Source organism: Dunckerocampus dactyliophorus, chromosome 7 (assembly GCF_027744805.1).
Source record: "Dunckerocampus dactyliophorus isolate RoL2022-P2 chromosome 7, RoL_Ddac_1.1, whole genome shotgun sequence".
Lineage (NCBI taxonomy): Eukaryota > Metazoa > Chordata > Actinopteri > Syngnathiformes > Syngnathidae > Dunckerocampus > Dunckerocampus dactyliophorus.
Window position 1 is genome coordinate 29,004,639 of NC_072825.1, and position 15,556 is coordinate 29,020,194.

At 38.8% G+C, this 15,556-nt stretch overlaps 2 protein-coding genes across 6 annotated transcripts; one reads left to right on the top strand and one right to left on the bottom strand.

Annotated features, from left to right (window-relative positions):
• Positions 1–259: 259 nt before the first annotated feature.
• LOC129184879 (transmembrane protein 238-like) lies at positions 260–2,884 on the bottom strand. Of its 2 annotated transcripts, XM_054781334.1 has the most exons (3): positions 2,554–2,884; positions 2,432–2,470; positions 260–2,187 (listed from the first exon to the last, which is right to left on the bottom strand). In XM_054781334.1, the coding sequence occupies exon 3, from the start codon at positions 2,183–2,185 to the stop codon at positions 1,856–1,858; it is 330 nt and encodes a 109-aa protein (XP_054637309.1). In that variant the 5' UTR covers positions 2,186–2,187; positions 2,432–2,470; positions 2,554–2,884; the 3' UTR covers positions 260–1,855. The 2 variants fall into 2 exon arrangements, with proteins under 2 accessions (XP_054637309.1, XP_054637308.1); XM_054781333.1 differs by having other exon boundaries at positions 2,432–2,585.
• Positions 2,777–15,529, top strand: ccdc106a (coiled-coil domain containing 106a). Of its 4 annotated transcripts, XM_054781321.1 has the most exons (8): positions 2,777–2,915; positions 3,028–3,221; positions 5,988–6,066; positions 6,149–6,247; positions 6,341–6,586; positions 9,438–9,704; positions 9,767–9,922; positions 13,533–15,529. In XM_054781321.1, exons 3-8 carry the CDS (start codon positions 5,997–5,999, stop codon positions 13,847–13,849), a joined length of 1,155 nt encoding a protein of 384 aa, XP_054637296.1. In that variant the 5' UTR covers positions 2,777–2,915; positions 3,028–3,221; positions 5,988–5,996; the 3' UTR covers positions 13,850–15,529. The 4 variants fall into 4 exon arrangements, with proteins under 4 accessions (XP_054637296.1, XP_054637294.1, XP_054637295.1 ...); XM_054781319.1 differs by lacking the exons at positions 2,777–2,915; positions 3,028–3,221 and adding an exon at positions 3,963–4,117 and having other exon boundaries at positions 13,533–15,528; XM_054781320.1 differs by lacking the exons at positions 2,777–2,915; positions 3,028–3,221 and adding an exon at positions 3,997–4,064.
• Positions 15,530–15,556: the final 27 nt, after the last annotated feature.

The following is a 15,556-nucleotide window of genomic DNA, read 5'->3' on the forward strand; positions in this document are numbered from 1 at the left end:
CAAAAAAAAGTTGTCATTTTTAGAAAATTAGGTTGCAGTAAAAGTTCTGAGAATAAAGTCAAAATATTATGGGTATAAAGTCATAAGAAAAAAAAGCAAATTTGCAAGAAGAAAGCTGAAATTGTTGGAAATGAAAAAAAACAACAAAAAAACAGTATAAATGGAGAAATATCAGCTGGCATTTTACAAGAATGAAGTCCAAATATTAAGAGAAAAATTATAAGTTGACGAGAAAAAGTCACAATTTTACAAGAATTAACATATGGGGAAAAATAACATTTTAGTAGCAAAAGACATTATTTTTTTTAAGTTGTAAAATTATGAAAAGCAAAGTTTTTGTCAAATTAGGTTGTGGAAAAAGTTCTATTATGCGTAAAAAAAAATCTGAAGCTGAAAGAGTTGGAAAATTAAGAAATAAACAGCAGAAATTGAAAAAAATGGCTGTAATTTTCACTCAGAAAAAAGTTGTAGCAAGAAAAAAAAGTCGCAATTTAATTTAAAAAATAACCGTAATATGCGGAAAAATATGTCATTTTAGTAGCATAGTGTTGAAATAAAGTTTTTTTTTTAAGTCATAATATTGCAAAATTATGTAGCGGAAAAAGTTTAAGTGTTACCAGAACAAGATCAAAATATTATGGGAAAAATATTAGGAGAAAAGAGTCGTGATTTTGTGAGAATAAACTTGTAATATTATGAGGACAAATGTCATTTTAGTAGCATAAAGTTGACATTTCAAAAATGTTTTTTGTTGTAATATGAGAAAGTTGAATAAAACCATAATTAAAAGGAGAACATTTACCAGAAGAAAGTTGAAATAGTAGAAATTCAGGGGAAAAAAATGTAAAGAAATATTCAATTTTTGGAAACTTAGGTTGCAGAAAAAGTTATACTGTTACGATAATAAAGTCATACTTACAAAAACAAATTTTATTCTTTGCGGTTGAAGTTGAAAATAGTTCAAAATAAAACAGCAGAAATGAAAAAAAAAAACACAGCTGTAATTTCACCAGAATAAAACCAAAATATTAAGAGAAAAAAGTTGTATTCTAACATAAGAAAAAAAGTCGCGATTTTATAAGAAAATTATGAGTGGAAAATGTATTCTGACAAGAAAAAAAGGTAATTTTATGAGAATAAACTAATATGAGGAAAAATGTCATTTCAGTAGCATAAAGTTGATGTTAAATTTTTTTAAAGTCATAATGCTATGAGAAACGAAAAAAGTAACGTCATTAGGTTGCAGAAAAAGTTACAATGTTATAAAAATAAAAAAATATGGGGGGGACATAAAACATTTTCAAGTTAAAATAGTTGGAAATTTGAAAAAACAGCAGAAATGGAAAAATCAGTGGCCATTTTATGAGAATAAAATTAAATATTAAGACAAAAAGTTGTATTCTAATGAGAAAACGTTGCAGTTTTACGAGAATAAACTCAATATGAGGGGAAGATGAAATTTTTGTAGCAGAGTTGAAATATTAAAGAAGAAATACTTCATTTCAAGTCATATTTTGAGAAACAAAGTTGTTAATTCTTGTAAAAAAATTTGGTTGGGAGGAGTTACTATACTATGAAAATTTTTAAAGATTATTTAGAAGAAAGTTGAAATATTTTGGGAAAAAACAAGTGAAGTTGATAATAATATGCTTTTCACGGACAGTATATGACAAAGCCGAGGTGCACTCTTTTTTTCTTGAAATATAACTTCGGCGGTAAAGTTGCATCCTTTCATTTTTCGCTAGGTAGCCCTCCCTGGAGGAAAACGTTTGTACACCCTGTTATGTGGAAGAATGTACAAGTGTTTGTTTGTCCTTGAAGTATTTGCGTTGCATGACTCCTGGTGTTCCAGCGTCTATGTTGGACTGCTGCGAGTCCGGGGCAGGCGTATCCTCCTGCTCAGGGATCGAGCCAGGCGGTCCACAGCTCCACCCATGGCGCCCCCGAGCTCCTTCCTGGATGTCAGGCCCTCAATGTTGCCGCTGTACCACAGCACCCAGCCCGCCAAGGACAGAAGCACCAGCAGAGCCCCCGAGTACACCAGAAGATCCCCAAAGTCTCGTCCTCGGATCTCCAGGGGAGCGAAGACCCCCAGCAGCAGGGATATGACCCCCAGCAGGTCCATCAGCACGGCAAACACCAGGGCCAGCTTGCAGTGGGACAAGCCGTCATATTTTGGCGCCATTGCTGCACAAATGGAGAGGATAGCGTGTGAGCACGTTTCACCAACAATATATGTCCCATAAGAACACAAAACTCAGTAGCAGTTTGGGGAAAGAGTGCCAACGGTGGCCTGCCGTCAAAACGGTCAAAGGTGCCACACCTGTGCGCTGTGAGCTGGAAGTTACTGTAACCTGAAGACCCTGAACGCAGCACTAAAGTATGCAACAAAACTATACAAAGAAAACAGTCACAATCTCACAAGGCTTACCTTTGAAGGGGCTTGCCTTTGTTGTAGACGTGTAGAAAACTGTAAGTCAATGGAGACGTTGTGAAATTGTCAGTCGAGTCGCCAGTAAACACTGAAACCTGACACCTCGTCACTTGTTCTACCTGTCTTCAGGTTGAGTCGATGGCGCAATCAGCTGAAAGAAAAAAGGTTTTTTTTCAACAAAGTGACATGTATCAAAACCACAATCTTATTTTCATTTTATGTGTTTGTATTACATTAACATTTTGCAAGCCTTTAAACCACTTCAGTACAGAGCACTGAACTCTACTACTGGAATGGCCCCGATTGCTTGCTGCGCATTAGAGGCTTGAAGCCACCGGAAGTATAGAAGTCGCCATGTTGTTTCACCCAAAACAAGAAAGCCTCAGAACTAAGAGGAGTTCGAGATGCTGTCATGTGCTGCTATTATTTGCACAAATCGTGATACTCGTGAAAATCGCGAGAAGGGACTTACATTCCACAGGTAGGTAGATGCTTATAAATAATAAAAATAGTAAAAAAAAAAAATAGATACTTTAAATCTGTAAGCATCTTTTCATCTAAGTAGTTGTAAATTAACCCTTATTCTCCTTTAGATTTCCACACTGCAATGCTCAACTTCTAAAGCAATGAGTAGTAAATATGCGGAGAGAGGTGGATTCCTGCAGCCAGATCACAACTCTGTTCAAGTCATTTCAGCGAGGAGAACTTCGACAGGACCGGCCAGACTGTTAGATTACGACAAAATGCAGTTCCAACAATATTTGACTTTCCTGATCATCTCCTAAAGGTATGCGTTGCATTTATTTATAAATTTTGAGATTTGAGTCTAGTAAATTTACTCTGTTTTAATTGAAGTTTTGTTAATTCGTGTTAATTTTTATACCGAAACATAAGAAATGTAGTGAATGAAGATACATGTATCTGTATGCGTGTGCTTTTTTGGGTGAAGCAAGATGGTCGACCAATGGCTTTTTGCGGTCAGCAGGGACGCCCCTTCCAGTAGTATAGGGTTCAGTGGTACAGAGCAGTGTGAACAATACCGGAAATGACGCAATCAACTGCTACTATTGTTTACGTGCAGCTCGTAAGCTAGCAAATGACACGCACCAACTTTATTTGATTGTATGCATTTAAATTATGTCGAAAGCCTCTGGGCCACCCCACTACCGTACAGAGCACATATTCGTCGTAACCGGAAGTGACATCACCATAGAAATGTAAGATAGCACAGGTGAAGAAGTTTCCGTTTTCCCGCAAAAGCGACATACATCCCAAATAAAGTTAATTGTATGACATTCAATGTATTCATATTAAATTTGAATTAATCTGAGCGTTTCAAAAATTAGCGCCACTATAACCGGAAGTGACATCAACACAGTTGTTGCTGTTAGCGTGTAAGCTAGTACAGCTGAAGAAGTTGCCGTTTTTCCGCAAAAACGACGCACATCGTAAATTGAAATTTAATTTTATGACATTTTATGTATTCGTATTGAATTTTAATTATTTCGGGCTCTTCAATAATTAACGTCATTATAACCGGAAGTGACGCCATCTGCGCTTATAATAAATCTGATTGTTATTGTTAGCTTGTTAGCTAGCGGAGGAGCTCCCAAGATGGCGACATGACAGAGTAATAGCATCTTATTACATGTTTATGATACGGTTATTACCAGCGTAAAGGCGGTACGTACTGGCTCTATATGGGCACTTTTGCAACCCCGAAAATAAGAATCATGTCGGAAAGTCTGAATGATGCACTGAAGTGAAGTCAAAAGATTGGCTTGTGGTGTTATTTTGACAGCTTGAGCCGTGCTAGCGTTTTGACTGGGTCGTTGGATCTCGTTATATTATTCCTTCTATATTGTTAGCAGATTATGTCATAATCATACCTGAATAGCGTGCCTAATTTAGTATCAGAGCAGCTTTATCGATTCGATGTACACCCGTGAAAGCGTTTAACCATCGGACTTTTCATTAGGTACACCCCTCTAATGAAGTCCAACACAAAGCACCAGAAAAAACAAAGATAATATTGCTCATTTATTTATTGCCACAATCAATTTAACGTTTTGCTTTTACTATTTTTATCGTACGTACTTGCTTTCATGTAATGTACAACTACACTTGGTATCATGTAACACTGAAACAAAAGTGAGCCTTATTGTACTCACACAGACATAATCTTGTATTGGATCTCATTACCTTGTGCAGGTGTACAAATTCAGAACAAGATTTAGCGTCATGTAAGCTTTGGTGTCATTAAAAATGGTTTTAACTTCTTCATTAATCGTCTTTCTAAACCAGGGGTGTCCAAAATGTGGCTTGCGGGCCATTTGTCTCCCGCGACTCTTTTTTCATTGCCCCGCAGCACATTCTGAAATTATAATTTAACAAGAAAACTAAAACAAAACCCACCAATAACAACAAAAATGATTAAATCAGCAGTAATTTCACAAAAATAAAGTCAAAATATTAAGAAAAACAGTTGTAATATAACAAGAACATTTTGTAATTTTAATTAAATTTTTACAATTTTAATTCGCAATATGAGGAAAAATAACGTCATTTTAGTAGTATATAGTTGAAATATTAAAGAAAGACGTTATATATTAAAGTGGTAAGTGACGTTTTTTTAGGTTGTAATATTATGAAAAACACATTTTTGGAAATGGTTGCGGAAAAAGTTACAATTTTATGAGAATAAAGTCAAAATATGATGGGAGTAAAGTCATAATTATGAAAAAAGTATCTACAACAAGAAAGATGAACTAGTTGGAGAAAAAAAAACAGCTGTAATTTTAATAAACCAAGTTTTTTAATAGAGTCAAAATATTAAGAGACAAAAGTCGCATTCTAACGAGAAAAAAGTTGTAATTTTTCAAAAACAAATTGGTATAATGAGTGAAAATAATGTAATTTTGGTAGCATAGAATATAAATGAAGAAATATTGAAGAAAAAAATATTTTTTAAAAGTCATTATATTATGAGAAACAAACAAAACAAAACAAAGTTTTGGGAAAATTATGCTGGGGAAAAAGTTCTAATATGGGAATAAAGAAGAAAATTTAGGAAGATTATATAAGAAGAAAGTTGAAATATTTGGAAAAATAAATTTTACAAGAATAAAGTCAAAATATTAGGAAAAAAAAGTGTAATCTGGCGATAAAAAGTTGCAATTTCACGAGAATAACATTATAATATTCTGAAGACAAATAACGTCACTTTAATATCATAAAGTTTCAATGTCGGTGATAGAATATATATAATATGAAAATAAACAACAAATAAAGATGTACTTTTGGAAAATTAGGTTGCGGAAAAAGTTACAGTGTTACAAGAATAAAGTCATAATTATGAAAAAAGAATATTTACAACAAGAAAGTTGAACTAGTTGGACACAAACATACCGTTGCACTTTTACAAGAATACATTTGTAATATGAGGATTAATAATATCATTTTATTTATATAAATATGTATAATATTTTTCACTATGTTGACCCTCACAGTAAAATGTTTGGACAGCCCTGATGTAATGGGATATTCTGTCCAGATATTGGTGATGGAGAATGGAAACAGGTGTGAGGTTGCAGGCGCATCCAAGAACAACTCAGGCTCTCTACATTTGCAGAGTAAGACGGCATTTTTGCTGTAAATGTTCCCTTTGAAAAGGACATTGTCAGTCATGATTGTGCTTGTGTGTCTCCTGCTAAGCTCCAAAAAATGAAGAGATTTATGAAATAACCATGCCGCTGGAAGAAAGCAGCTTCGAGCAGCAAGGATTTCTCCAGCAAAATGATGCAAACTTTGATGGTGAACATGAAGCATTTGCATATGAGTTGGTCCTCTGTGCTAGATATTTACTTTTATAATCATGATAATGTCCTAACATACCGTCCTTCTCAGAGTCTCTGCCATCTGCTGGCCCCTCTTCAGTCAGCAACTCCTTCCGGGCCATCACCAACCTGCGCACGCAGTTGCAGATTTCTCTGGAGAAAAATTCCTGGCTGCAGAAGAGAATCGAGGACCTGGAAGAGGAGAGGGACTTCCTTCGGTGCCAGCTTGACCGCTTCATCTCTTCCACAAAAAGCCAAGGCTATGAGCCAAGACGTTTTACCTGGAGGGGGAGGAGAGAGGATGAACGTCCTGCAGGTAGGCCCAAAACATCCATAGTATCTCACAAAAGTCAGGGCACACCCCTCACATTTCAGCAAGCATTTTATATTAATACTATGCAAACAAACTATACATATAAGCTATATACTGCATATGTGCTATGGATGTACTTGAGAGTAGTCAGTGTATAGTTTGTATATGCTGAAAATTAGTCAACATACAAGTATTAAGGTCCGCGAGGGAACACATTTACTGTGACACACACATAGAGAAGTTTGATTTATATCTTAAATGGCTTAAATAAATCTACTTTATTGGGTAATAGGAATGTAAAGGTGACTATCGGAGTGTTTTTCATGTCGAGAGGGCTGTACTACTGTTTAAAAGTGTATTTACAATGTGGGAAACAGGTTTTCTATGACTTATATTTTTTCTTATTATGTCTACTACAGTGGTGTAAAAAAGTGTTTGCCCTCTTCCTGATTTCTTATTTTTTTGCATGTTTGTCACAAGATCATCAAACAAATTTAAGTATTAGTAATTGACGACACAATTGAACATAAAATGCAGTTTTTAAATGAAACTTTTTATTATTAAGGGAGAAGAAAATCCAAAGCCACATGGCCCTGTGTGAAAACGTGATTGCCCCCTAAACCTAATAAGTGGTTGGGCCCCCCTTAGCAGCAACAAGTGCAATCAAGCGTTTGTGATAACTTGCAATGAGTCTCTTACAGCGCTCGGGAGGAATTTTGTAGAATTGTTGTCATTCAGCCACATTGGAGGCTTTTCCAGCATGAAGCGCCTTTTTCAAGATTCAAGAGTTTTATTGTCATATGCACAGTAGAACAGGTAGTTCTGATGTGCAATGAAATTCTTGTTCTGTTCATTCTCCCAGCAGAAAGAAAGAAAGAAAAACACAAGAAAATGAATAAGAACAGAAGAAACATTAATAACAATAAATCAAGCAACAACAACAGAAGAGACATTAGCTTTTTCAAAATGGGGACTTGGAAGAGCCTTCAAAGCACCTTTCATGTTGCTGTAGACTTGGTACAGGATGCTATTTGCCCTCGTGGGAAAGCCTACATGCTGGTAACATTCGGGGAGAACAGTCCCGAGGCTCTGTGTCCACAAGACGCCGAAGTCCGATCTCCCCGGCAAGCGGCAAATGTCCCCAACCGGACCGCCGAGTCCGGTAAATCCTCCGCGAACACACAGCACTCTCCGATCTCCCGTAGCTGCAATCCTTGCTCTCAGCTCGTCCATCCTGTCTTCGAGAGAGCAGACGCTGGCCAGCAGCAGGCTCGGCAGCGGTGGCCCAGTCGCTACAGCCTTTATCCTAGCACGCAGGCCGCCCCTCCTGCCTCGCCTCCGCCCCGGACGCTCCTGGGCATTTAGCTCACCAGGCCCGCAGGCTGCTGCGTCCTCCCGACACAGAAGAAAGCCAGTCCGAGAGGCTGAACGAAAGGTCATGGTGAACCCCGCCGATGTTCAAAAGTTGTCTCTATACTGCAATGCAACGCAGCACGTTGAATGTCCAACATGAACAACAAAATAGAAAAAAAATAGAAAAAAAACGGGAGAGTGAAACAGAGACGTCTGCCACGGAGGGCGCCATCTTGTTTTTAAGGTCATGCCACAGTATCTCAATAGGATTCAGGTCAGGACTTGGACTAGGCCATTCCAAAGTCTTCAGCCATTCAGAGGTGGACTTGCTGGTGTGTTTTGGATCATTGTCCTGCTGCAGAACCCAAGTTGCTTTCAGCTTGAGGTCACCAACAGATGGCCGGATATTCTCCTTCAGAATTTTTTTGGAGACAGCAGAATTCATGCTTCCATTTATCACAGCAAGTCTTCCAGGTCCTGAAGCAGCAAAACAGCCCCAGACCATCACACTACCACCACCAGATTTTACTGTTGGTACGGTGTTCTATTTATGAAATACGTCGATACTTTTATGCTAAATGTAATGGGACACACACCTTCCAAAAAGTTCAGCTTCTCTCTCGTCAGACCACATAGTATTTTCCCAAAGGTCTTGGGGATCATCAAGATGTTTTCTGGCAAAATTGAGACGAGCCTTAATGTTCTTTTTGTTCAGCAGTGGTTTTGGTCTTGGAACTCTGCCATGCAGGCCATTTTTGCCCAGTGTCTTTTTTATGGTGGAGTCATGAACACTGACCTTAACTGAGGCAAGTGAGGCCTGCAGTTCTTTGGATGTTGTTGTGGGGTCTTTTGTGACCTCTTGGATGAGTCGTCGCTGCGCTCTTGGGGTCATTTTGGTTGGCCGGCCACTCCTGAGAAGGTTCACCACTGTTCCATGTTTTGGCCATTTGTGGATAATGGCTCTCACAGTGGTTCGCTGGAGTCCCAAAGCTTTAGAAATGGCTTTATAACCTTTACCACACTGATAGATCTCAATTAATCTCAGTTATGTTATGTTTTGTTTATTTTTTCACACAGGGCCATGTAGGCTTGGATTTTTTTTCTCCCTTAATAATAAAAAATTTCATTTAAAAACTGCATTTTGTGTTGTGTTGTGTTGTGTTGTGTTGTCATTGACTAACATTTAAATTTGTTTGATGATCTGAAACATTTTAATGTGACAAATATGCCCCAAAAAAAGAGTTAATGTCTAGAGGGCTCTAATAATGTTAAAAAACCTATTTATAAAATGGTAAATAGGTTTTCTATGCCTTACTATGAAAACATTACATTTATTAATATTGCATCTTAGTGCCGAAGTTCACTTATCATGATTGGGTGTGGAACCAACTAACTCCATAAACAAGGGCCAACTATATATTGTAATAAAATGTTGAGTTTTTTGTTAGATGACATACATGTGTCGTTGCAGCTTTATTCACGCCTATTCACCTTCTTCTAGAACAACAAACGACGGACTCGCCACGCTTCCCCTCTCACCAGTTCCTCCAGCGAAGGCCGGCCGCTCCGATCGCGGCTCCCGCCAAGAAGCACGTCTCCAATGCTGTAAGCAACCATCTGGCCTCCATGAACGCTCTGTTCACCTCGGCACAGTCCCAGGCCCTCCTTCAAGGGCTGGGCGCTGCGGGTAACTCATCCAGTGGCAGCAGCAGCAGCTCCAACAGCTCCACCAGACCACTAATGAATGGACATGGCAGTTTAGGAGCAGGTAATACACATCTCATTTCTATACGAGCAATAGATGAGGTTTATGTTTTGGCATTGCAACAGATTCCTTTTCGCTCTTGGGAGAATCTGATGAGTATTTGGAGCATGATGGCTACCTGGAAGAAGAGGAAATGATACCAGCTGAGGATGCCGTCAACAGCAACAAACAGCAGTTCAAGAGAAGGCGGATTTTCCGAGGCCTTAAAGAGAGGCAAAGAGGTAAGACTAAAACACACCTCTGTCATTCATTGCAGGGGTCCCCAGCCACCAGGCTGCAGCCCTGTTTGACCCTGCCCACGGACGAGTACCGGGAAAATCAGTTGCAATGATAAAAAAAAAACACACTTACAATTAAAACAAATAATAATAATTTTTGTATTAACTACATAAAATGTAAATGGATATCAATTTTGGAAATATGTTTTTTTTTTTTTTTAAATAATGTACAATTAGAAATACCACAGTTTTTGCATGTTTAAGTTGCTCGTCGTCCCATTTTGTTTGAGGGTCCTTGAACGTCTAACGTTCTCCCAGGCTGCACGGATAGACTACTATACTGTATTTTTACCCTTTTTCTTTCACCTCATCAACAAAATTCCACTTCAATAAATTCTGAGTGTGCACCATTTCGTGCTATTTTGTTTATATTTGCCGCCCCAACGCTTCAGTATAAGTGTTGAATGTCGGGACGAAGGCTCCGTTGCACCTCCAGCTGTGTTTTTTTCCCCCCCATTTGGGAAAACTGGACGTGATGGTTGTGTTTGAAGTGCGCATGAAAGTTGGTCGTATGTTTATTGTCCCATAAATTGACGACATGTTTTGACAAAATAAGCCACTAACGTTATAATATATTACAATAATAATAATATATCATAATAATGCAATATAGTTTATGGAGGTTAATTGGTTCCAGACTCAACTGCAATAAGTGAATTTCCTCAAAGTAGGATACAAGATTAATAAATGTAATATTTTTGTAGTTGGAGCATACAAAACTTGTACAGGCTTTAACATTATTAGAGCCCTCTAGACATGAAATTACACCCCTATAGTCACCTTTACACTCTTTACACTATTATTCCTTGATTACATCATATTGCTCAGACTACGGGATCTCTGCAGGGACATAACAGACTATCCAAGATAACAAGTTAGCCTCTCCAATTTATTTATTCTGAACTTACGAAAGTGTTTGAAACGGAGTGGGGAAGAAGGACAAAGACGCCATAAACTTACCACTTCCACACAGAATGAGAGGCGAACTGTTTTTTCCACTCGAACTCAGCCATGGCATGTCTGTCTCAACTATGGCATGTTGACTGGGCTGTGCTGGCTCAGTAGCCCGTCTTTATGCAGTGTGAAAGCTAATGTAATCTAACATCATGTCTCATAACATTACATAGAACTTTCAATATTTTTGGACTAATAATAGGCCATCATTTATTCATTAATTATTTTATGAAAAAACTAGGGCTGTCAAAGTAACGGAAGTTTCTTTAACGGCACTATTTTTTTTGACGCACGATTAACGTGCACACGTCCTGTTTGAGGCATAGCCGAGGACAGCTATTTGGGGGATTGTGTCAGTCTGAGCATGGCTGAAGATGAGAATGAATGTAAATAGCATTAGCCGTGCTAGCATTAGCAGCTCGGTAGCTAATCTCACCAGGAAAGATTTTCAACACATCAGCAAAACATACGTGCAGTATAGCCATCTAATCTTATTTATTATGAATTGTGAAAAACTAAGACAGGAAGAACATCAAATTAAAAGCACAAAATAAATACAGAGCCACCATCCACCAGTACCAGCCTGGACTTTGTTTTTCAGAGAGGTTGTGTACCAACAAATATTCACATTCGCACTCAATAAGGTCATCAAATCTTACCTTTATGCATTCCCACATAGTATCAGCATTTGGGAACAAATATGAGGTGAAAGAAAAAGGGTAAAAAGACATTATAGTAGTAGTAGTATCTGTGCAGCGCGGGACAAAGTTAGATGGTGCATTCAAGGACCGTCCAACAAAGTGGGACAAGTCATCGTTCACATTAAACATGCAAAAACTGGGGGATTTCTAACTGTATATTATTTTTTGAATAGAATAATGGCCTATATTTCCAAACTTGATAACCTATTACATCAAATGTTATGTATTATTCAAAATTATTGTATTTTTTTAAGTGTTAAAAAAAATATTTTTAGCATTGCGCCTGAACGTTTCCTGCATGTCAGGGACTCCTGCCTTACAGCTTGCGGGGGGATATGATGTGCTCTTTTATGAGATTTGAAAATTTCATGTGAAATGAATCATTTGAAAATACTGTAAGAATGCCACTTTTTATACAGTTGGCTTCTGTATTTTACAATGTAAGATTCATGTCTACATCAACCAGGTAACTGGTGAATCGTATTGTTTGTACACTGTACCAAATTATATCAAATCATTCTATTTTTAAAATATTGTATCTTAACTCGTTTATCTATAAGCATATCGAATCGTTTACCACAAAGAGATTTACAACCCTACTGATTATAGAGTGTTTTATGTCACCGATTAATTTTGATTAATCATGGGCTAAGTATGGACAAAGTGTGATTAATCACAATACAGTATTTTAATCGAGTCTTGAAAAAACGAGATATAGTGAGGGAGCGATATTCAAACCGCGATATAGCAAGGCTATTACTTTTCATATGTCATCTTTTACTCTGTAAAGTTGTGGAATTGGCCTTTGGGACGTGTATTTTCTCACAGCCAATTAGTACTGTCTGTCAAACGTTTGCAGCATTTCTTGAAATGCTGTCTTTTCAAGTGTATTAAAGCGCATCATGTCTTTTGCCACGACTTTCTGTGAGCACACGTCATTTTGCGCTGTTCCTTTTACATTTATGATGTGTAGTTTTTTCCCCAGATGGGAAAACTGGGCGGGATGTATATGTTTGTTGCGTTGTTGCATTGCCTTTTATGTTGCTGCCACTTTGGAATAAATTGGGCATCCTGGCTCGTTCCTATTGGTGCGCTCACCTTGCTCATTATTAATATTCCCACATGGGGGCTGTGGAATTTGGCTTTGGAGGCATCTTTTTCCCTCCTAACTTTTACTACGTTAAACTTGCATTGCTGCCCACAAAGCTTCACTCTTTTGCTGTGTATGTGTGTGTATGCTAGTGATCCCGCTTCCCCCTCACAGAGATAAAGAGACTGTGTGACTGACAAGAGGTCTCATTCTGTCTGCCGGTGTTCTGTGAAGCGTCTGGGTTCTGAACCAATGCATGATTGAGTGAACGAGTGATTGCTATATGGACTTTCCTTTATCTGTGGCGCGGTATCAAAACAACTGTCCTGGAAATGTGCCGAACACACGCAATACCAAAGAATCTGATGCGGCGAATGGCATCTTCTGGAAATGTGAACAGGATTACTCCATCTGCTCGGGCATAATATAAAAAAAAATCTATAACAACTTCCTCCTTCTTCTCCAGGTGCCCTCTAGATTGTTTTTCAATTTCAGAAATGTAAAAAAGGGTAAATATGTCAACATTAGAGCACACATCTAACACAACATTGCATGCAATACGATGTGCGTCTTGTCATGTTATTAAAACACTGCGTGAGTCCCTCTGTATTCTTAATATATATATATATATATATTTTTAAATCCGAAAACGTCCTTCCTTGTTAGCATCCTATTAGCTAGCTAAACAAAATGGCAACCGGAACCGGATGTTACGTCGCCTGTCCATGATATCATCAGCGGGTGACTCTCAAAAGTGTCAATTACCATTTGATTGCTGAAGCTTCTTATTTCATTGGCTGCATTTCAGTAAAAGACGCTGCCGGCGTGCTCTTCCGCTACAAGAAGATCCTCCTCACATACCAGCGCCTGAAAAACATGTCCAAAGCCTTCCAGATCCACGGCGTGGACCGCAACACGGTGGCTTCCACAACACCCATCGCCGAGCTGCTGCTGGTGGCTCCGGAGAAGGTGGCGCTGGTGGGAGAGTTCGACCCCTCCAAGGAGAAGCTGCTGGACTACGCTCGCCGCTGCTACACGGCGCTGGATGAGGAGACGCTGAGCAGGGTGCAAGCCCTGAAGAAAAACAACCTGCTCCTGCCCATCTCTTACAGATTTAGACACTGACAGTCTCAGGGGATGTTCATGCTAACCCTCAACACCCTGGATTGGTCACCAGTGCACATATCACAATCACATGACACATACAGGTGGTCCTCAGGTTACAAACCAATTTTGGTCAGAGACTGTCACGTAAGTGGAGTTTTAGCGTCGGAACTGATACCTAAATTATACCAAATGAACTCCTAAATCACTCTTACTGTCTGCCTTCTTAAAATATTTTCCCAGGCTAGTCTGGGAGGCTCTTTCTTTCCTCCCAGATCCCCTTGTAGCAGCGCACGGAATCCTTGACCCCTCGATTCAATCGTCTTTATCCTTAATGATGGTCACGACAGATGATGACCAGCATCGGTGGGCGTGTCTCCTCTCTCGAAGCTTTTTCACTTCCATGGTGATGGCTTTCCTTTTCTTTGGCACACTGCCGCTTGGGAGACATCATGAAGGGTCAAAAGTAGAGATGCTCTATATCTTCCTTTTTTTTTTCAAACCAATGCCAGTAACTTTGTGCTTCTCAAGACAGATATGATACCTTTTTCTTTTTTATATCTTATTTGTATCTGTACTGTACCTTTGATTAGTCCTAAGCAAATATCATGACATTACTACTACCACATCACTACTATCAGGAGAACCAGATTATAGAGCAGAGGGAGGCACCTGCTGTGGCCCAGCAAGGTGCACTATATTGGGGCAAACGCTCCGAGCAGCCGGTGTGACGCCACGGAGGTCCCTGTCAATCTTTTTGCAATTTTAAAACGCTGTGACGCTGGCGTTTCAGGGGGCTGATAAGGTTTTTTGTTTGCTCTGAGCGTTTGGTACAACATGCTTCCTCTGAAAGTGAGTGTTTGTTTACAAGTGAGCTCAGGGGAGGTTACGACAGCCCGTTAACGCCACAGGTAGGAGGAAAAAGAAGCGCTTGATTTGATCACTCGCACAATGTGGGTAATCTCACCTCATTGGAGCGTTTTTTTATCAGCGCTATTGTTAATGTTATGGGATTTATCAGTCTGACGTCATAATTGCCTCATATTAATTGTAGTAAAAAGTGAACTAATAAGAGGTGTTAACCGTCCTTGGTGTGGCTGAGCAGGCACACTGGATTCTTGTGCTGTGCGTGTCACGTATTCTTCTGCGGGCACGTGCTGTAGCGATTTCTCAAGCAGGCCTCGTGTTTCCAGACCAAAATGACATTTTCTGGGAGCACATTCGTAACCCCAACATGTCATAAACCGAGGACCACTTGTATCGACAAGCAAGCATTCACACCACTGGACAATTTGGAATCTTAAATTAGTCTAACATACATGTTTTTCGGGGTGCAACATGCAAACTCCACATTCAGCCATGCTAACCACTAGGCCACTGTGCGGCCCTCATGATGTTCACTTCATTATGTTCCACTCTTATGTGATGTAAAACATTACTTTATAGTATTATGCTAACATTTGGATACAGTAATAATGCAACTATATGGCTATGTATCTTCAAATGTTTTTTTAAATTGCACTGAAATGATTTTGTACAGTAATGCCGTGTTTGTAAGGAATACGCAACGCATATTTATAGTCACTGTGGTGCTTGGGTCTGTCTTTTTTGTATTTGTCATCCTTCTGTCACTTGCGTTAAATGGTCGTCTGTATAATTAAAACAAAATTGGATTTTTTTAAAACCAATTCGAAACAAATGTCTCTAATTGCTGTCATTTATTGAGTA